The following is a 21,758-nucleotide window of genomic DNA, read 5'->3' on the forward strand; positions in this document are numbered from 1 at the left end:
GAAGGGAGATAAAATCTTCAGGATCTAGGCAGAGAGTTCTAGACTTGGCACCAAAATACAGTCAGTGGAAGGGAGATTTAGTAAGTTAGACTACACACTTCTCTGTGGAAAATCCCGTTAAGAGATGAAAAGACAGATACAGACTGAGAGCATATCTGCAAACCACGTGCCTGAGTAGAGAAGCGCCCTCGGCGCTGGACGGTGTGTAAACACCAGCTAGAAAGCCGGCAGAGGACTCCCGGGGTCCAGTGGCTCAGACCGCTCTCAGTGCAGGGGCCCAGGTTCGAGCCTGGTCCAGGAACCAAGATCCCAAAGGAAAGAAGGGGAAAGGGAACATCGCTCAGTCGTGTCCCCGACTCTTTGTGACCCCCTGGACTGTAGCCCACCAGGCTTCTCTGTCCGTGGGATTCTCCAGGCAAGAGTATTGCCAGTCCCTTCTCCAGGGGCTCTCCCTGACCCTGGGGTCAAACCCGGTCTCCTGAATTGCAGGCAGATTCTTTACCATCTTCGCATGTGCTGTCCCACATGTGTCCCGTATGACAGCCGAGGCCCGGTGCAGCCGCCGCAGGAGTCGGGCAGCCTGACCCTGCCTGGGCGTCCACAAGCCTGGACTTGAGCCCTCGATGAGGCTGCCTTGCATCAAAACCTGGGATGGAGGCAGCTCGCGGCTTCCGCTCGGCCTGCAGAGCAGTTGGGGTGGGGCTCCCTGTCAGGCGCTTGGTGTCCATGTTAAGACGGTCTCGTTTTAAGTCACCGTGAGCCGTTTGGGTCATTCCATGAGCGCCTGGGACGCGTAGCGCGGTGAGCGCTGGAGCGGCGGGGTGGCTGCCCAGAGCAGCCGGTCCTGAGCCCAGGCCTGTGCTGGGCGGTGATGCTCGCAGGACGTGGTCCCTCCTCGGGCCGCTGCCGAGCTCAGCCTCCACCTCCTGCAGCCCTGGGCTCCGAGCTCCGCCCTGCCGCTAGTGACCCAGGCAGGTTCTTCTCAGTCAGCCGGGGCTTCTTTGGGGGGTGGTGCCTGGCACCTGTGGGCATTCTGGAGCCAGGCCGTCTCGCGCCCAGCTCTCCCTTGAGCAGGGGTCACCAAGTGTCACTGCACTGCGGGTCGTGCGGGGCCAGTGGAGAGGGACGCAGGGCGAGGCGTGGCGAGATCCCCAGCCACCGGTGTCCGTGCCCCCAAGAAGGCTGTCCCCGAGGCTCCAGGCATTGTGCAGGGGTGGGCGGCCGTGCCCCGGGCCCTCTGACCCGGCCTCCGTTCCCCGGGGAAGGAAGCGGCGGGTGGAGCAGGCGGGCCGTCCCCCTGCAGCCAAGCTGGCCTGGCCCATGAGGTGGCCTGTGCCTGCCTCACCCGCCCTCCCTCTCCAGCCTGTCAGTTCCGCCTAAGCCGAGGCGGGTGGCCTCTGTGCGGCGTGCCGCGCTGAGCGGGCTTGGTGGGGGGGCACAGCTCCCTTCCTGGCTGGGGCCCGGCGGGGCGGTGCTGGCAGCCCTGGCCCCATCCTCCCTCGAGGGGTGCCTGCGCCGTGTGAGGCCCTGCTCTGGGAAGCTGTGAGCCGGGCAGGGTGGGTGCCAGGGAGGCATGATCCGGCTGACATAAATGAATGGACCTGTAAGAGAACAGTGGGGAGTCTTGAGTCAGGGAGCTCCGGGAGGTCGCCCTCTCCCGCCTCCAGTAGGTGTCGTGGAGCTTTTCATCAGGAGGTTGAAGGTGCAGGAACACGGCTGCTGGTGAGAAGTATGGAGACTCACAGATGAGCCGAGGCTCGTCCCTTCCCCCAAGACCCGCTGGCTCGTGTGGCCTTGGGCAGGGGGCCCTGGACAGTGACTCAGACCTCAGGTGGCTGTGCCCAGCGGCGCCGTGAAACCGGGACCACAGTCCTTCCTGGAGTGGGGCCTGTGAGCGGACTTGGAGGTGCCGGCAGGCTGCACGCACCCTGAACCCGCGGGTCAGAGCTGCCTTTCCAGTCCGGCAGCTGCCTCCAGGGGCCTGCTCTGCATCTGATGAGCTGTGAGCGATAAGACCGTGGAATGAGGCTGACACAGAAGGAGAGGCGCCTCGGGGGCAGGCTGGAGAGCCAGGGAGGAACACACTCTGGCCCTGAGCAGTGGGCGTGGATGGCAGGGGCCTGGGAAGCTGCTGAGCGCCGAGGTCAGGGTCTGCCGGCTCCAGCTGCCCCGGAGCCCAGCTGTGAGGTCGTGGACATGAGTACCTTCCAGCGAACCAGCCCATTAGGGAAGGTTAAAAACGCGTGTCCTCCATTTGCTGTGACCGGGGCGATGTCTTACTTGTTTAGGAAGCATTTCCATCAAGCACAGATGAACAGGTTTTGCCACTTGGAAAGGGTTCCACTGCCTCTAGTGAAGCCCAGCTCCTCCAGTCTGTCCTGGAGAAGCGTGTTGGGCAGCGCGTGTGCTGTGTGAGCCTGGGCGGCTTTGGGAGAGGCCAGCGAGGCCCGCATGTGGGCACGCTCCATCCAGCATTCATCCCTCATTTATTCAGGCTACTTACTGCAGGGAGTGTGTAGAACTGCCTTCTGTGAAAATACCCTCTAATCCACTGGTCATCCACCAGACGGCCTTTTCACCCAGGTAACTGGAGTTGCTGAGTTTCGACTTCTCTGAAAACATTTTCCATGAGAGCCTTTTTTCCCTCCAGCCTGGGCTGAGCCGCATCTCTGGGGGCGTCTCCTGTGCGGGTCCTGAGGTGTGACCCCTGCTGCAGGGGCGGGGCGTGGGGTGCCCACGGCCACCTCTCTGCCTGCTGTTCTGGGCCCTCCCTCTTGGCTGCGGCGGCCTGGAGGGTCAGGACTGGATCCTTGGCTCCTGGTGTGTCCCCAGGGAATGCCAGGGCTAGCGCCGTGTGGGTGACCTCAGGCCCCTGGAGTTGGACTTTCTCGGGAGGAAGACCCGGGGACCTCGGGCAAGAAGTGCCAGCCCTTTCCCAGAGCCCAGTGGGTGTGGGCTGGCCCTGGCTCAGTTCCACGGAGGCATCGGTCCGCTTCTGCTCCGTGCTTCCTCCCGGCCCTGCTCTCATCAGGATAGTCACGGCTCTCACAGTACCTCCTCTCGTCCCCGGTGTATTCCTCCCTGCTCCAGACACGCGGGCCTTCCCCTCCCGGCCCTCCTTCACTGAGCAGCGTAACTCCTGGGAGCCTGGCTGGAAGTCCGCGCCCCCACGGCCCACCTCTGCTGCGCCGCGCCTTCGACCGTGGGACCCCTTGGCCTCTGCGTGAGTTCTTCCTGCTCAGCAGGTGTGGGGGGGGAGTAGGCCGTGGGCTGGGGTTTTTCCCGGGAAGCTGTGTGTGAGTGTGCAGCCAGAGCCTTGCTGGAGCTGCACAGCGTCTTGTGTCTTTAAGACGTTCGTTGGCTTCCTGTCGGCGCGTGATACTTGGGGAGGCTCCGCGGGTTTGGAACTGTGCAGCCTGTGCCCGCTTGTGCTGCTTTCTGCTGCTCGGGTTCCTTTCTGTGTCACGGGTGTGCCATCCGAGAGCTTGTCCTCCTCCTGTTGGTGGGTGTTCGGGCTGCTTTCTCGGCGACGGTGACCGATGCCGCCGTGACATCTTTCCGCTTATCTTGCAGTCACGCACGCGCACGAGTTCTGTCTGCACATCCCTGGGAGGCTCCGTCACGTGTTCTAGCTGGCCGGGGGCTGTGACGGCTGCAGGCCTGCGGCAGGGCACTGGCATTCCGGTGGCTTCAGAGTCTGGCTCACACTTCGCGTCGTCCGTGCTGCCTCGCACCCTGCCGTTCCCCGAGGGCCAGCTGCTCCGATGTTTGCAGCATGTTGCGCCTCCCGGGCAGGCTGAGCGGGGGCACCCCTCCTGTGCGGATGGGCCGTTTGGAGACCCACTTTGGTGAAGCCCCCTCCAGATTCGCTGCCCTCTCTGTTCTCTTTCTGGCCGCCTTCTTCCTGATTTGTAAGAATTATTTGTATATTCTGCATCCTAGCGTTTTATCAAGTATTTGTCTGCAGGTACCTTCTCCTAGCTTTTCCCTCTAACTTAACAGAGCTCTTAATCTTAACAAGATACACTCTTGCGAATGTGAAAATTCCTTTACAGTTACCGCTGTTTGTGTGTTCCCTGTTTAAGAAGCTTTGCTTGCCCCGAGACACTGAGGTGTCTTTTCATAGTATTTTCTTTAACACTTTGCTTTTTCACACATAACTTCACAGCACAAAGCTTTATCTTATTTGGCAAGCTTGGTTTTCTGCCCACAGGAATATTCAGTTGACTCGACAGCATTTATTGAGACGATGGGCCTTTCGGGCTCCTTGTGTGAAACTAATCGCCCCTCTGTGCTGGGCTGTCCCTGCCCCTCTCTCTCGTGGGAACCGCACTGCTATAATCCCTGAGACTGCGGTCTGGTAGGGAGCCCACCCTCCTCGCCAGCCTACTGCCCGGGCCGACCACCACCCTCCGCATCTCCACATCGAGCTTAGAGCTCAGCCTGTCAGCCTCCACTGATAAAGCTACCGAGGTTTTACTGGGGGTACAGCGATTAACTAACATCGTTATAGCATTAAATCTTTGATCCATGAACGTGTTTATTTCTCTCCACGTTTTTAGGTCATTAATTTCTCTCAGTAATGTTTGCGAAGTTTTCTGGGTAGACATCTCATCTCGTAGGGTTTTTTTTTTTTTTAATGATGATGTTATAAATGGCATCTTTTCCAGGATTTCTTCTTGGAACCCTTTTTGCCAGCATGTAGAAATGTAGTTGAACGTTGGGTGTTGACTTTGATCCAGCAACATGACTAAGCTTCCTTGTTTTAATAATTTATTTGTAAATTGTCTTGGGTTCTCCACCTTCTCAGTGACTATTAGTAGTTTTTCGTTTCCTCCTGATCTCCATGCCTTACTCCGCTGCTTAGGATCCCCGGTGCTGGCTGGAGCAGGAACGTCATAACTCTGCTTCTGTTTCAGCCCCTTCCCCCTGCCTCGCCCATCACAGCCGCGGACTTAGGCCAAAGAGGGTCTTCTTTCCTCCCCGTCTGCTGAGGGGGCTTCTCCATCCTATTGTTTTAATTCTGAGTAGCTGTTGGATTTTAATCCGATGCTTTTACTGCGTATATTGAGCCGATCATGATTTTTTTCTTTATTCTGTTAATTTGGAGAATTTAATTAATTGGTTTTCAAATGTTACAGCAAAACTGCATTCCAGGAATTAAACAAACTTGTCTGTGGACTGTCCTTGCAAGTAATGCTTTATTTGGTTTGCTAATAAGCAGTCCAGGGATTTTGCTTCTGTGTTTATGAGAGCTCTTGACAGTTTTTATTTCTTACAAAGTTTCCTTAGCAGGTTTTGGTGTCATGGTTTTTCTGGCTTTATAAAATGCATTAGAAGGTTCTTTCCCTTCTTTGTAAGAGTTTGTGTGAGATTGGTGATATTTCTTTCTTTAAAGTTTGGTGGAGTTCACCAAGAAAGGCATCCAGACCTGGAGTTTTTGTGTTGGGAAGATTCTGTATTGGGGCTTTGATTTCTTTTAATAGCTTTGAAACTATTCAGATTTTTTTTAAAATTCTTGATTCAGTGGTGATAAGCCTTTAGGGAAAAAAACAAAAAAAGGAATTTAAGTGCATCGTGTTAGATTTTAAAATATTTCTGTGGTCTGTAGTTACGTCTTCCTTTTCTGGCTCATTATTTGGTTATCAATCTCTCTCTTGAAGTGTCTCATCAAGGTTCATCAGTTTTATTAATCATTTGGATGAACCAGCTTTTGGTATTATTGACTCTATACTCTGTATTCTATTTCATTAATTTCTGTTTTTATATTTACTATCACTTTTCTTTGGTTTTTCTTGTTCAGACTTTCTCAGTCATATGTGTAGTTGATTGGTTCTATCTTTCTCTTCTAATATATTCATTTAAGGATGTAAATTTAGATGCAGAGTTCAGCGTTGATATACCGTATTTTCCCTATTTAGTTCAAAACACTTAGCAGTTTCCACTGTGACTGCGTATATACGTATCTGTTACCACCGGCTCCTCCACGCGTCCGTGGGGCCCTCCTCCTTGTGCCAGAAGGGGATCCTTTAGCGTTTCCCCTTGGTGTGGCTGTGTGCTGAGGAATGGCCTGAGTTTTTCTTGGTTTGGAAATGTTTTTATTAAACTTACTTTTGGAGGACCTTCTTGCTGGGCGCAGACATGGTGGGCAGCGCCCTGTGACAGGCCCTCGCTGTTGACGCTCATCGCCTCTGTTCAGAAGCGCGCTGTCCTCTGACGCTGGCGGCCGGCCTCACCTCCCTTTGCCGTCTGAGCCGTGTGTCCTGGCGTCCTCCGGGGCCCGTCCAGGGCTGCAGGGCTGGCCTCTGAGCGGCCTACGTGGAGTTGCCGCAGCCTCGTCCCCGGGTCTGGCATGGGCATGGACCCCGATGGACACAGGAGTCACAGCTGCAGAGCAGTGCACAGACGCCGTGGTCCCCAGGCTGTGTGCAGACCCTCTCTGCCTGTGCGCCCAGGGCCTTCTCCCTCTGTCCCGCCCAGCCAGGCCCGCTCACCCCCTGCAAGTTCTCTGTCTGGTCTTTGAGACCCAAGGTAACATGAGGCTGTGTTACCCCAACCACCGTGTCTGTTAGGAGTATGGGGCCATCAGGACCAGCGGTTCCCTCTCAGCCTGGAGCTGCGAGGCTGAGGGCGGAGCAGGGTCGTGGCCCCTGCCTTGGCGGCTGGGCGTGGCCTCCGCTCTCCCAGCCCCTGTGGGCGCAGCAGGCCGGGCCTGGGACTTGGGGGCCTCGTCCATCCCTGCCCCTCCCCGTACCCGCAGCTTGTCTCTCCCAGGAGATGGGGTTACACTGATCACATGACCAGCAGGGTGGTGAGGACAGGCAGGATTGCGGGTCCCCAGGGAGAGGCGCCCCGCCGGGGCCCGTCTCGTCTCGTCTGCACCCGGAGGGTCCACCCGGCCCCTGCGTGCTGACCTGTGTTTTCAGGAGTGAATGGCCACACTCGTTCAAGTGAAAACCAGAGCGCTTCACCGTATGTGGACTCTGTTGTTAAAAAGTCATTATCGGATCAAGCCAGCACAATTCTCCTGACTTCGTGACTGATGACAAAACAGTTTCTGTAGAAGGTACAAACAGCAAACTTTCAATGTTGAGTCTTCTTTTTCGATAGCCTGGAGATGTAACAGAAGAGATCCGTAGTGAGAGGCGGCATTGTGGAGATTTACTGGTCAATAAAGGCAACAATTACCTCTTGTTTATGAAAGGAAAGCCCTCCCGGCCCTGGCCCCCACGTGCCCTGCCGCTCTGTGATGACGACTGTAACCAGCTCGGGACCATAAAAGTCAATGGGAAGATATAGGATTTCAATAAAACTATGACACTCGATAAACCGGCCTGTTGGAAACAAATTTTCCACGGGTGTGTGACCAGTTCCAGTTGGGTTTGTAACTTTAATTTCTCACTTATTGAATTTTTTGTCACCACCTAATGATGAAGTCTGTGCCGGGGTGATGGCCCAGCCGGAGGCTCACGAGACTGCTGAGCTCGGCGGGCGAGGGCCCGTGGGCCCCCGAGGTGTGCAGCGTGGTCCTGTGAGCACCCGCCGTCTCCAGTCTCACCTGAGGAGGGGCCCAGGCCGGCCGGGGGGCTGCCTGGTGTTCAGGCTGCAGGAGCAGTTGGGGCGCGTCTGTCCCGGGCGGGCGGGCCTCCGCTTACGGAAGCACCAGTTAAGACGACGTGGGCAGAGCGCCTGTGGCCTTTCCCCCATCTGTTCCAGGTCTGAGAATGTGCCTCGGGGCCAGTGCCAGTGTGGGCTGACCCTGCAGCTTGCCTGGTTGCTGCTCTGGCAGGCATGGGGGCTGCGGGGGCACCAGCAGGGTGTGGGGCGAGGTTGCCTGACCCTCCCCAGCGGCTGCGCCCAGCTCGCCCGCAGGGACGCCGCACCCATGAACACGTGGCGTCTGTTTGCCTGTGTGGACGGGATTGCTGCTGTCACTGTGAGCCTCGTGGGCCCCAGGGCCTCGGCTGGGCGCTTGGTCCAGGACAGTGTTGGTTGTCCCGGGCAGCCTGTGAGAGCCGCTGATGAGGATGGAGGCTCAGGAGGCGAGGAGCAGAGCTGGGACTTGGACGTGGTCTCATGAGCACATCCTCCCAGGCTCTGCCGGCCCAGGCGGAGGCCGCCCAGCTGTGTGTCCTGCTCTCCAGCGTGGCCGGCACACTGCGGCTTCACCCACCAGAAACATGGGCTCTCGGGCCCCACCCAGACCTGCTGGAGCTCTCAGGACCTTTCACAGCAGGCAGGAACATTGCGCAGCGGTGCCCCGTGAGCCTGCTGCGTGCAGGGAGCTGATTCTGTTTACTTATGTTGCCCACATGGGCCTCATCAGCGACGGCTGGGGGCACCGGGCGGGAGGAGGGCAGGCGCCCGCACCAGCTCCTGCTCAGGAAGAGGTCTCCCCTCCACGTTCGCCCCAGCGTCAGGCCCTCAGGGGGGCAGAGACCTCCTTTCTTGGAGCCAGAGCAGCTCCACTCCTGGACGCGGGGTGGCCTGCGGTCTCCAGGACTCTGTGGGACCCCTGGTCACCAGCGTTTCGGGAAGGCCCTCCCGTCTGGCTTTGGTGCAGTGTCCGTCTCCCCCGGGCCCTGGCCTCCTGGCTCAGGCTGTCGGCCTTCACGTCACTGAGCGGTGACGAGACTCCTGTCGGCTTTTAGGGGTGGGATCAGTGTGTCCCACGAAACCTGAGCTGCGTCTTTACCAGGCAGGGAGGGGGGCCAGGCATGGCTGGGGCACGTTGACGCCTTGAACTGTGGCCTCTCGCGTCCCACGCGTTCCGGGGAAAGGGGCGCCCTCCACCCCTCGCCTGTGAGTCTCTGAGCGCTGCAGGCCTGATGGTGCCACTCGAGGCTGGGTGGTCGGCGTGCGCCCCACCCGAGGACGGCAGGTGGGCCCGCTGCCACAGGCCGAGCTCTGCCGGGGTTCAGAGAGGCCAGGGCCTGGCCCGGCCTCGGTCCTCTGCCAGGCTCGGTTCTGCTCGAAGTCTTCAAAAAGCCTGGCAGCCTGCTCCCAGACTTGACCCCATGACCCCTGCGCTGCTATGTCTTACCCCCAGCCTGACCTTTGCCGTCTCGCCCACAGGAGCGTGACGGCATGCGGGCCATCCTGGGCTCGTATGACAGTGAGCTGACCCCGGCCGAGCACTCGCCCCAGCTGACCCGCCGCATGCGCGAGGCCGAGGAGATGGCGCAGAAGGTGCAGGCACACAGCTCGGAGGTGGAGGTGAGTGCGGGGGGCGGGGGCGGGCCCGAGACGCTGACCGAGAGCCCCGCACGGGGGGCGGGGGGCGGGGGGCGAGCCCGAGACGCTGACCGAGAGCCACGCACGGGGAGGGCCGTGCCCGAGATGCTGACCAAGAGCCACGCACGAGGCGCCACACCCAAGTTCCTGGCTCTCTGCACCCCCAGCCCCGCTGTGCGCCACGCACACTCAGTCAGGTCGTCGCGAGGCTGGCCAGGTCGTCGCGAGGCTGGCGGGGCGTCTGGGGCAGGTGGAGGGAAGCTGCCCCCTCTGCGGTGGGAGTCAGGACTGGGCCCGCCCTGCTGAGAGCCGTTTGCCCCCGGCACCACCAGGCGGCAGCAGACGGAGCCAGCACCCTGCTCCAGGTCGGCGCGGCCAGGGCTGGACAGGGGCTGTGCCGAGGGGCCTGGCCGGCACGCAGGACACTCAGGGCGGGCTTCCGCTCAACCTGGGCGCTCCTCCTGCTCAGCTCTTGCCCCGTATCTCAGAGGCTCCTCCTCCCGGCGCCCCCCCCCCCCCCCGCCACCGCCCCGGCCTTCCGCTAACCTCTGTGCCGGCACCACCTCCGTGGGCCCTGGAGTCCGCCCGGTAGGAGCCCCTGGGCGCGAGGCCCCTGGCAGGACAGGCCTGAGCCGTCACCTGCGTGTCTGCTCCCGCGGCCCCTCGGAAGGGGGCAGCGCCGAGGTGTCTGACTGACCCCCCCCAGCCCAGTGGCTCCACATGGCCCCAGGACTGCAGGCGGGCCTGGGGTCCTCCTGGCGGCTGTCCTGTTCTTGTTTTAGTAACAGTAATATCTCATGTCTCTGAAGCTTGAAAGCTACCCACACTTGGAAACTTTAGAAACTGCTTCAAGCTGCTTCCAGACGTTTATTAGTTGAGCATCACATACTGACAGACAGTAGAGAGTGACTTAACTTTACAGAGCCTGTTAGTTAGTGGTTATTTGCAGCCTCCAGGCAAGCCCTCCATCACTCAGCACTGAGCTGTGCGCACTGTTAGGGTGCTGGTGGGGAGGAGCCCTGTCCTGCCCGCTGTGCGCACTGTTGGGGCTTCATGGGGAGGAAGCCCCGTCCTGCCCACTGTGGGCACTGCTGGGGCTTCATGGGGAAGGAACCCCGTCCTGCCCGCTGTCTCAGGAGCTGCAGGGAGCAGCGGTGCCTGCAGAGAGCGCAGCCCTACAGCTCACTGGGCCTCATGGTGTGCGTGGAGCGAGAGCTGGTCTGGGGCGGGGCGTGCCCGGGGTCTGGCAGGCCTGGTGGCAGGTGGGGCTCCCTCTCCCTGCCCTCCCCTCCTCGCTCTTCTCCTCTTTTGCTTCTTTCTGTTCCGTCTTGGCTCCGTCCCTTTCTGCCTTCACCCCTCCCTGTCCTCTCTCACCTTCCTCTGCCCTCTGCTTTTTCTCGGCCTTTCTCCAGCCCGCTGCTCATCCTCAACCTCCTCTTTCTCCTCAGCAGGCTGTGTCCATGAGGGACCCACAGGAAGGCCTGTGGGCCATGGGCCGTGTGACCATGTGGTCTTGATGTTCAGCTCAGGGGCCGTAGCGTGAAAGCCACGGGCCCTCGGCAGATGGTGGGTGAGGCTCTCTGTTAATGAAACTTTATTGACAGAACCGGGAGGGGGCTGGATTGGACGCTGGCTGCAGTTGTCGGCCGTCTGTCTTAGCGCCTCTGTTCTGGAACCCCGAGGACCCTGCTGCCGATGTGAGAGCCGCCACGCCTGCTCCGCGGGCCCAGCCAGGCGCCCACCCGCAGGTGCGGGGGACGGGCACGCCCATGGCTCTCGCTTGCTGGGGAGGAGTGGGACCCATGGATGTGAGCACAGGGATCTGAAAGCACACCCACTTCGTACACAGGCATCCCATTCCACTCATTTAGCTTAATCAGCCAGTTCTAATGGGAAACGTGTTTTGATTCTGGCAAAAACATCTCAGTGCGACACGCCGGAAGTGTTGAGATTGGGAGAATCCCAGCAGCCCGTGTCTGCTGCTGTCTTGCACGGCTTCTGTTTATTCCGTTTAATAAAGTGGCTGCAGAAGTTGGTGGCATATGTCGTGAGTCCTCTTCTGTCAACAGAGCTATAAACATGCAGCTCACGCCACCTTGATTCAAGATATTAGCCTGAGTTGTGTCTCCAATTTATTTAATTAAGCAGATTACGGTGCTGTGGGCTGCATGGAGGTCTGTGGAAAATCCCAGTTTCATAACGTAGCGGTTAATTCCTGGCTCCAGCTTAGGAAAAGGTGGACGTGGCGCTGCTTCTCCCGTGACTTAGGCCAGGGCTTACGTCGGTGTTTCTGTTACCGCCTCCCGGCCTGGGGCCCGCTACGAGGAACAGCAGGTTTTGAAGCCTAGGCTGCTCACCAGGTCCAGGCTTTCTCTTACTCGTGGAAGTACGTGAGTGGTGCTGCCCTTACATAAGGATCTTGAACTGAGTCCTGTAAAAAGCACAGCTGAAACAAACCGGACAATCTTGAGACAGAATTCCAGGATGAGCAAGAGCTAAAGAGAAGCGGCGGGGAGGAAGGAGGCGCTCGGGGAGCAGACAGCACCTGCGCCCGGGCCGCCGCCTCTGGCCGCAAGGACCAGGCTGATGGGCGGCGGCCCTGCTGCTTTTAGCTTCCTGAGGACCCTCTGTGCCGTTGGCCATCGCGGCTGTGCCGGTTTGCGCCTGCCCCACCCCCCACGGCAGCGCAGGACACACTTCTGCACACTCACCCCTGCGGCATTTTGGTGACACCCCTCCTGCCAGGCGCGAGGGGACCCCTCACCGCTTGTGCTTTGCGTCTCCCTGACGGCCAGCGACGCGGAGCATCTTTCCTCTTGGCCATTTTTCTTCTTCTTTGGAGGAACGTCTGTTCAGATCCTTTCACCATTTTTAAATTGGTATTTTTTCATATACAGTTTCCTGAGTTCCTTATGTATGTCAGATAGTAACTCCTGTTTGCTAAATCGTTTACACACTCTCTCCCGTTCTGTAGGTCGCCCTTCCTTCTGTTCCCTTGCTGTGCAGAAGCTTCGCAGTTTGCCTTTTCTGCTTCTGCCACACTTGTCGTGGACTGTTGGTCGCGTCCGCTTTGGGCCTGTCGCGTACTTTGGAAAGCGTGCACTGCTGGACAGTGTTCGTCCAAAATCCAGGAGCACAGAGTATCTTTCCCTTTGTTTACGTCGTATTCCATTTCTATCAGAGTCTTATATTTTCGAGTGTATAGTTCTTTTACCTCCTTGGTTAAATTCACTATTTTTATGAATTAGTTTTCAGCTTTGCTGGCTCTTGGCCGCTGCTCGGGGTTTTTCTCTCGTTGTGGTGCGCGGGCATCTCATCGCCGTGGCTTCTCCTCTTGCGGAGCACGGGCTCTCCAGGGTGAGAGGGCTTCAGGAGTCGTGGCACGTGGGCCTCGCAGCGGCAGTTCCCGGACTCTGGAGCACAGGCCTAGGAGCCGCGGTGCACGGGCGTACTGGATCTCCCCAGACCAGAGACCTGACTCTCGGCTCCTGCATTGGCGGGTGGATTCTCTCCCGCTGAGCCACCAGGGGAGCCCTGTTTCATGGTTGCTTGCTGCTGTTGTTCTGACAGCTGCTCTGCTGCCTGTGCCGGGCCCTGCGCTTCCTCCAGTGAGGCGGTCCTCGTGGCCAGCAGGTAAGCTGTTCATGTATACGAAATCCCTTCCCAGAGAGTCTGGGATGGACATGTACACACTGCTGCATTTAAAATAGACCTACTCTAGAGCACAGCCCGCGAGGAGCTACCCCACGTCCAAGCTAAGGAGCAGCGGCTGTGCTTTGCTGGAGCAGCCGCGAGGACATACCCCACGTCCAAGGTAAGAGAAACCCCAGTAAGACGGTAGACACTGAGAGAGGCATCAGAGGGCAGACAGACTGAAACCACAATCACAGACAACCAGCCAATCTGATCACACGGACCACAGCCTTGTCTAACTCAGTGAAACTAGGCCATGCCGTGTGGGGCCACCCAAGACGGGCGGGTCATGGTGGAGAGGTCTGATGGAATGTGGTCCACTGGAGAAGGGAATGGCACACCACTTCCGTATTCTTGCCTTGAGAACCCCATGAACAGTATGAAAAGGCAAAAAGATAGGACACTGAAAGATGAACTCCCCAGATCTCCAATATGCTACTGGAGATCAGTGTAGAAATAACTCCAGAAAGAAAGAAGGGATGGAGCCAAAGCAAAAAGAGCACCCAGTTGTGGATGTGACTGGTGATGGAAGCAAGGTCCCATGCTGTAAAGAGCAATATTGCATCAGCTCAGTTCAGTTCAGTCGCTCAGTCGTGTCCGACTCTTTGTGACCCTATGAATCGCAGCACGCCAGGCCTCCCTGTCCATCACCAACTCCCGGAGTTCACTCAGAGTCGTGTCCATCGAGTCCGTGATGCCATCCAGCCATCTCATCCTCTGTCGTCCCCTTCTCCTTCTGCCCCCAATCCCTCCCAGCATCAGGGTCTTTTCCAATGAGTCAACTCTTCACATGAGTTGGCCAAAGTATTGGAGTTTCAGCCTCACCATTAGTCCTTCCAGTGAACACCCAGGACTGATCTCCTTTAGGATGGACTAGTTGGATCTCCTTGCAGTCCAAGGGACTCTCAGGAGTCTTCTCCAACACTACAGTTCAAAAGCATGAATTCTTTGGCACTCAGTTTTCTTCACAGTCCAACTCTCATATCCATACATGACCACTGGAATTTAACTCGAATGACCATTATATCTACTACTGTGGTCAGGAATCCCTTAGAAGAAATGGAGTAGCCATCACGGTCAACAAAAGAGTCCGAAATGTAGTACTTGGATGCAATCTCAAAAACGACAGAATGATCTCTGTTCATTTCCGAGACAAACCATTGAATATCATGGAAATCCAAGTCTATGCCCCAACCAGTAACACTGAAGCTGAAGTTGAGCGGTTCTATGAAGACCTACAAGACCTTCTATAACTAACACCCAGAAAAGATGTCCTTTTCATTATAGGGGACTGGAATGCAAAAGTAGGAAGTCAAGAAACACCTGGAGTAACAGGCAAATTGGGCCTTGGAGTACAGAATGAAGCAGGGCAAAGTCTAACAGAGTTCTGCCAAGAGAACGCACTGGTCATAGCAAACACCCTCTTCCAACAACACAAGAGAAGACTCTACACATGGACATCACCAGATGGTTGACACTGAAATCAGATTGATTATATTCTTTGCAGCCAAAGATAGAGAAGCTCCATACAGTCAACAAAAACAAGACCGGGAACTGACTCTGGCTCAGATCATGAGGTCCTTATTGCCAAAGTCAGAATGAAATTGAAGAAAGTGGGGAAAACCACTAGACCATTCAGGTATGACCTAAATCAAATCCCTTATAACTATACAGTAGAAGTGAGAAATAGATTTAAGGGCCTAGATCTGATAGAGTGCCTGATGAACTATGGATGGAGGTCGTGACATTGTACAGGAGACAGGGATCAAGACCATCCCATGGAAAAGAAATGCAAAAAAGCAAAATGGCTGTCTGGGGAGGCCTTACAAATAGCTGTGAAAAGAAGGGAAGCAAAAAAGCCAAGGAGAAAAGGAAAGATATAAGCATCTGAATGCAGAGTTCCAAAGAATAGCAAGGAGAGATAAGAAAGCCTTCCTCAGCGATCAATGCAAAGAAATAGAGGAAAACAATAGAATGGGAAAGACTAGAGATCTCTTCAAGAAAATTAGAGATACCAAGGGAACATTTCATGCAAAGATGGGCTCGATAAAGGACAGAAATGGTCTGGACCTAACAGAAGCAGAATATATTAAGAAGAGGTGGCAAGAATACACAGAAGAACTGTACAAAAAAGATCTTCACGACCCAGATAATCATGATGATGTGATCACTAATCTAGAGCCAGACATCTTGGAAAGTGAAGTCAAGTGGGCCTTAGAAAGCATCACTACAAACAAAGCTAGTGGAGGTGATGGAATTCCAGTGGAGCTGTTTCAAATCCTGGAAGATGATGCTGTGAAAGTGCTGCACTCAATATGCCCAGCAAGTTTGGAAAACTCAGCAGTGGCCACAGGACTGGAGAAGGTCAGTTTTCATTCCAATCCCAAAGAAAGGCAATGCCAAAGAATGCTCAAACTACTGTACAATTGCACTCATCTCACATGCTAGTAAAGTAACGCTCAAAATTCTCCAAGCCAGGCTTCAGCAATACGTGACCCGTGAACTTCCAGATGTTTAAGTTGGTTTTAGAAAAGGCAGAGGAACCAGAGATCAAATTGCCAACATCCTCTGGATCAACGAAAAAGCAAGAGAGTTCCAGAAAAACATCTATTTCTGCTTTATTGACTATGCCAAAGCCTTTGACTGTGTGGATCACAATAAACTGTGGACAATTCTAAAAGAGATGGGAATACCAGACCACCTGACCTGCCTCTTGAGAAATCTGTATGCAGGTCAGGAAGCAACAGTTAGAACTGGACATGGAACAACAGACTGGTTCCAAATAGGAAAAGGAGTACGTCAAGGCTGTATATTGTCACCCTGCTTATTTAACTTCTATGCAGAGGACATCATGAGAAACGCTGGACTGGAAGAAACACAAGCTGGAATCAAAATTGCCGGGAAAAATATCAGTAACCTCAGATATGCAGATGACACCACCCTTATGGCAGAAAGTGAAAAACTAAAGAGCCTCTTGATGAAAGTGAAAGAGGAGAGTGAAAAAGTTGGCTTAAAGCTCAACATTCAGAAAATGAAGATCATGGCATCTGGTCCCATCACTCCATGGGAAATAGATGGGGAAACAGTGGAAACAGTGTCAGACTTTATTTTTCTCGGCTTGAAAATCGGTGCAGATGGTGACTGCAGCCATGAAATTAAAAGACTTTTACTTCTTAGAAGGAAAGTTATGACCAAGCTAGACAGAATATTAAAAAGCAGGGACATTACTTTGCTGACTAAGGTCCGTCTAGTCAAGGCTATGGTTTTTCCTGTGGTCATGTATGGATGTGAGAGTTGGACTGTGAAGAATGCTGAGCGCTGAAGAATTGATGCTTTTGAACTGTGGTGTTGGAGAAGACTCTTGAGAGTCCCTTGGACTGCAAGGAGATCCACCCAGTCCATTCTGAAGGAGATTAGCCCTGGGATTTCTTTGGAAGGAATGATGCTAAAGCTGAAGCTCCAGTACTTTGGCCACCTCATGGGAAGAGTTGACTCATTGGAAAAGACCCTGATGCTGGAAGGGATTGGGGGCAGAGGAGAAGGGGACGACAGAGGATGAGATCGCTGGATGGCATCACCGACTCGATGGACATGGGTTTGGCTGGACTCCGGGAGTTGGTGATGGACAGGGAGGCCTGGCGTGCTGCGGTTCATGGGGTGAGAAAGAGTCGGACGCGACTGGACTGGACTGAGCTGATGCTGCTGTAAACGGGCCTGTCTCGCTCCTTCGTCAGATGCGCCACCATGGGCGTAGAGAAGCAGCTCCTGGAGGTCCGGGCTTGCGGGTCTGTGTTGCTGTGGAACTTCCTCTTGTCGCGGTGGGCAGGGGCTCCCCTCGGTTGCCGTATGGGCTTCTTGTGGTAGCGTCTCGTCTCAGAGCCGGTTTCATTTTGTTTTTGTTCTTTTGGCACCGTTGTCTGGCTTTCGTATCGGTAACGCTGGCCTTGTGAAATGAATTTGAATGTGTTCCCTTCTCTTTGATTTTTTGGAAGAGTTCAAGCAGGACTGGTATTAATACTTTTTTAAATGGTAAAATTCGCCAGTGAAGCCCTGTAATCCTGGACCTTTCTTTGTAGGGAGGGGTTTTTTTTTTCCATTAATTCTTGTTACTTGTTATTGGTTTGCTCAGACCTTTTATTTTTTTTAAGGTTTTCCTGATTGTGTGTTTCTAGGAGTTTGTTTCCCCCGTCGCCCAGCTTTCTGGGGTGTTGATCACGGCAGTCCTTCAGTTTTTCTGTTTCTGTGGCGCCCTTTGTCATGTCTTTGCTTTCATCTCTGATTTTATTTACTTGAGCTTTATCTTTTTCCTTAGTTCAGCTAGAAGTTTGTCAGTTTTATCTGTTAAAAAGACAGCTCCTGGTTTTGTTGACCTTTTCCATCTGGCCCCTGGGTGGTTGTCTGAACCCGCGTTCTCTGAGGGGATAACGGCTGAGCTGCTTCTTCCCCTCGCGACACCCTCCGCCGGGACGCTCTTCCAGGTCAAGAGGCCTTGGGGTTGGTCTCTGGTCTGGCCTCCCGCCCGCAGTGATGTCTCAGAGGCAGAGGGCTGGTGAGGCGAGAGCTCTGGAGGACGGGGGCTGAAACCTGGCACTTGCCCAAGTTCCAGGGCGCTGGAGCTGTGGTCCCAGGCCCACTGCCTGCAGGGTAAGCACCCCGGCTGTCAGTGAGGGTGGACTGAGCCGGAACAGGGGCCAGGCCCACCATGGACGTGCCCGCAGTGGTCCTGAGTGCGTGGCAGGGCCCGGCTCGCTCCAGGCCTGGGAGACGTTCGGTTCATCCAGGGCTCCCTAGGGGTGAAGGGCTCCATCCTGCGGCTGCCCTAGAACCACGACTGCCCGCAGAGCCTGGCACCAGGCCGAGCCCCACACGCTGCTTCCCTGGCCCCTGCCAGCCCCACTTACAGGCTGATGTGTCTGCGGCCTCAGGAAGCGCGGCGCACCCCTGCCTGCAGCCTGGCGTCCACGAGGGCGGGGGGGGGGGGCGCGCCGTCTGCCCCACGTTCGCTTCCTGGTGAGGGTGCGTCTGGGGTGCTGCCTGGACGTGCCCTTCAACTAGCGTCTGTCTTTGCGATTTGTCACCATCCTCTGTGTGCAGTGAGCCGGAAGGCAGGGGCCTGAATCTCGTCTCCTGTCCCTGTGACCTTGGGCGTCGCCTGTCCCGCCTGCACTGGGCGGCGTCCGTGCTGGCTCAGGGGCAGTTCTCACTCAGAGATAAAAGCAGCCCCTCGTGGTCTGGGTGCAGCCCTCCCCTGCGGCAGGCGGTGCGCAGCCCTGACGGCTCTGCGGTCACCGGACGCCTCCCGGTGACGGCCCCTGAGCTGGTCGTCTCCTCCGTCCACACACCTGCCCCGCCAGCTCCGCTCCACACAGCGCAGCCAGAGGGAACATGTCCCCCGAGGACTCAGGGCGGCTGTGCCTTTCAGGAAGCACCCTGGTCTGGGCCGCGTGAGGCGCCGTGGAGTCCCCGGACGGAGTCTCCCGTGCGGCCTGCTTTCTTCCCGCGCCCCCGCACTGCGCCCCCGTGTAAGGCTGCCCTGCAGGGTTCCCCCCTCAGCACCACCTCGGGTCCCCCCCTGGTTGCAGAGCACGCCAGCTAGGCGACCACCAGTGCCTTGCTCCCCCAGGCGAGGAGCCGGCCGGGGCAGTGAGGGCTCCTCCGGCCTCTGTGCCCACGTCCAGACCCGGGCGTCGAGGCTGCGTGTGGCCTGCAGCCGCCCTCGTCCTGCACCCCCGGGTCTCCCGAGTGGCCGAGAGGGGGGTCCTGTGGCCCTGCCCCTCTGCACAGTGTCCCCTCCTGCGCATCCCGTCCCCAGGGCCCTGCCCAGGCCAAGGGCATGTGAGGACAGGAGCCGGTGCGGTGGGGGCCCGTCTCCTACGTTTCCATCCTTCAGACCCGAGTTCTGGGGGGCCTGCCAGGAAGCTGATGTTTGCGGGGTTTTGCTGAGGAGGGAGGGTCGACCTGGCACCTGTGGCTTCATTCTGCCCCCACTCCAGTAGCCTTTCCGGAGCCCAGTTGCCACAGCGGCCTGGTCCTGCCTCCTTGGCTCCTCTGGGGGCCGTCCTGACGTCTTCCCGGGCCCCTGGTCTGCGCTGAGGAAGGGCTGCAGCCAGTGCTGGTGAGGAGCTTCCCCGCCGCCACCTCCCCCCTGCTCAGCCTCCGTCCAGCCTCTGTCCTGCCAGGCTTTGTCGGAGGCCTTCCCTCCTCTAGCCAAGGGCCCGCGGCACTCTGAGGGTCTCCGGCGCAGGCGGACACTGTGCTGTGCGTCCACTTGGCCCTCCCCGGGGCCTGTGACTGGCTGTCTGATCGCCTGCAGCGATGGTGCACGTCCTGCTTAGAATCCTCCGCTTGTTGTAGCAGAACTGCCTCCCTTTCTCCCTAATTTGTCCTCCAGAGTGCTGGTGCCTGTATATTTTAAAGCTGCTTTCTCACTGAAGTGTGACGCATGCACACACACAGATCACACGTCGGCACTGTCAGCTTGATGAGTATCCCCAGGTGGAGCCCCCAGGGGCCCCCGTTACCTGGTATTCCAGGCCCCCAGAAAGGTGGAGGGGCCCCTGCCAGCCCCACGCTGTGCCCCGTGCCCCACCCCCGTCCTGTTACCTTGGAGAATGCTGTGCTGTTGGGTGTCTGCCTCCTTGTGCGTGGCCGGTCCCCTGGCCTCTTACCCGGGCACTGAAACTCCACCCTGCCGGGGTCCAGCCCCGGTGGATCCAGGGTAATTCGAAGGGGAGACGGAATCAGCGTCCTAGGAAAAAACTTATTTAATTACAGATATAGAGAGATTAGAAAGGAATGGTGTAGTAGGAAGATTAGTGGAGAAAAAGAGGCTGAATAACTTGGTTTACATGGAATACCAATCACCACCTACGTAGGCCACAGGCGTCTTTCCGTTCTCCCAAAGGAGAGGAGGCACTGAGGCCTCCCCGGTCCGATCTTAGAAGCCCAGGCAAAATCAGCGGGCTTGGTGAGTCCCCACATTCCAGATGGGAATTCAGCCAGAAGGGGAAAGAAAGAACGACACAGGGGAATCAGTCTTTCCAGAAACGGATCCCATTTCTTTATTTTCAGGTTTGCTTATATACTTTTTGTTACACATAGGGATGAATACAGAGTCACGCGGGGTCAGCAGACCTGACCCTTGTCACAATCAGGTGCTTCATATAAAAGTATACAAAGGTCTTATGGGTTTTACATCATCTTCTGGCCATGAGGCCTGCTGACATTTTATGGCCCTTTCTGATAACGGTCAGTCAACCAGAAAACTTATTTTTTCCAGGGGTGATATTTTTCTTAAACCAAGCGCCACCCTCCAAATAAAGTTGCATTCCTATAGGGTGAGGGTGTAGTGGGTTACAATCAAGAAAGGAATTTACTTAGCCTAAGGTTTAACATGATTGATCTTAAAGGTTAATACTTATTTCTCCTATATGCTAGTTATATTCATTATAAGGGCAGGGAATATGGAGATTTAGCAGCAAATATTGGCTCAACAAATGAAAAACCCTTCACCAATATAATTTCTAATCAACCCACTAATACTATACTAATAGTTTTGTAACTTCTCAAAAGAGTCTATATTTAGGAAGTTTTAAGGCATCTCGTGCCTCGCATGGTTGGGAGGCTGTAAACAATCACATGTGGCCGGACGAACCTGCTCAGGCAGGCTAGAGAACCTTCAGAGAAGTTTGTAAGTTGAAACACTTGTCACGCCCAGGAATTTTTATTAACTGGAGCTGCAAGTTAACTCCTTCTCCGAGAGAAATGGTGATGGGGGAGAGCATAAGTCAAGTAGGCAGACTCTGGTTTTGGGGGTAGATGCTCGGGAACAGGGGGTCTCCTGAGGCTCGATCCCGCCTTTGCGTACGCCGAAGCCGCCTTCCTCATGACCTTTGCCACTGGCGGAGTTCCTCATGCTGGCTCCCGGCACCACCCTGAACGCCCTCTCCTTCAGGCAGCTGCTCAGGGGTGGCCTCCGCAAGCTGTTATGTTACCACTGCCCCTCCCTCCAAATGGGGAATTCGGGGCTCCCCTGAAAGTGGCGGGGGCACAGAGACGGCAGGTGTGGTCCCTTGCTCCCTGGGAGGAGAAAGCCCACTGACCTTCCTTCTGTCTTGTCTTGAAGGCTCAGCTGTCACAGGCGCTGGAGGAGCTGGGAGGCCAGAAGCAAAGAGCGGACATGGTGAGTCTCGACGCTGCGCCCCGTGGAGGCCTTTGTGGCGAAGGGGAGCTCAGGGCCCTGCGGGCAGAGCCGCAGGACCCTTGACCGACTTCTTTGTCCGAGACGTGGCTACCGGTGGGGAGGGGGTTTCATGGTTGAGTCCAGACTCCCCGCCTGCTCCAGGCTGGGGTCCAGAGTGCCCCTTGCCCGAGGCCACGCCGCCCAGCAGCGCGGACCCCACCCTGACCCTGCGGGGCGCCCCTTGCCATGTGCGCCCCGGGCCCTCCAGCCTCGCGCGTCCTCTTTGTTTCTCTGCTGCCCCGGCTGCGGGCCTACTTCTGACGTCAGACCACGTCCGCTCTGTCGTCCTCGCGGCTGGGAGCCCTCGCCTGGGCGCGTGCAGACGCGGCCACATGACCCCGCTGGGCCTCGGCGCCCACGGGAGACAGCGCGGCCGCGAGCGTCCTTGTCCAGTGCGAACTGTGAGCCGCTCCGGCGCCTGGTCTGGCGATACCCCTAGGCACAGGCAGGCCGTGCAGCGGAACTGGCATGTGTTGTCCGGTTGCCCTGCCCAAGGCCGCTCGCCCGCTGGCCGGGGCGCCCCGGGAGGCTCCTGTGGGCGAGGCGTCGGGAGCTGCTGTGGGCGGGGCACCGGAGGCTCCTGTGGGCG

At 56.6% G+C, this 21,758-nt stretch overlaps 1 protein-coding gene across 2 annotated transcripts in view; it reads left to right on the plus strand.

Moving 5' to 3' along the window:
• The window catches only part of MAD1L1 (mitotic arrest deficient 1 like 1), a 241,682-nt gene that overhangs the window by 131,713 nt on the left and 88,211 nt on the right, over positions 1 to 21,758 (plus strand). For both annotated transcript variants that reach the window (XM_040267386.1, XM_040267396.1), the window contains 2 exons: positions 9,076 to 9,216; positions 21,053 to 21,109. In XM_040267386.1, the coding sequence (XP_040123320.1) occupies positions 9,076 to 9,216; positions 21,053 to 21,109 (198 nt within the window). The remainder of the gene's footprint in view (positions 1 to 9,075; positions 9,217 to 21,052; positions 21,110 to 21,758) is intronic.

This window comes from Oryx dammah, unplaced genomic scaffold (genome assembly GCF_014754425.2).
Source record: "Oryx dammah isolate SB20612 unplaced genomic scaffold, SCBI_Odam_1.1 HiC_scaffold_2, whole genome shotgun sequence".
Classification (NCBI taxonomy): Eukaryota; Metazoa; Chordata; class Mammalia; order Artiodactyla; family Bovidae; genus Oryx; species Oryx dammah.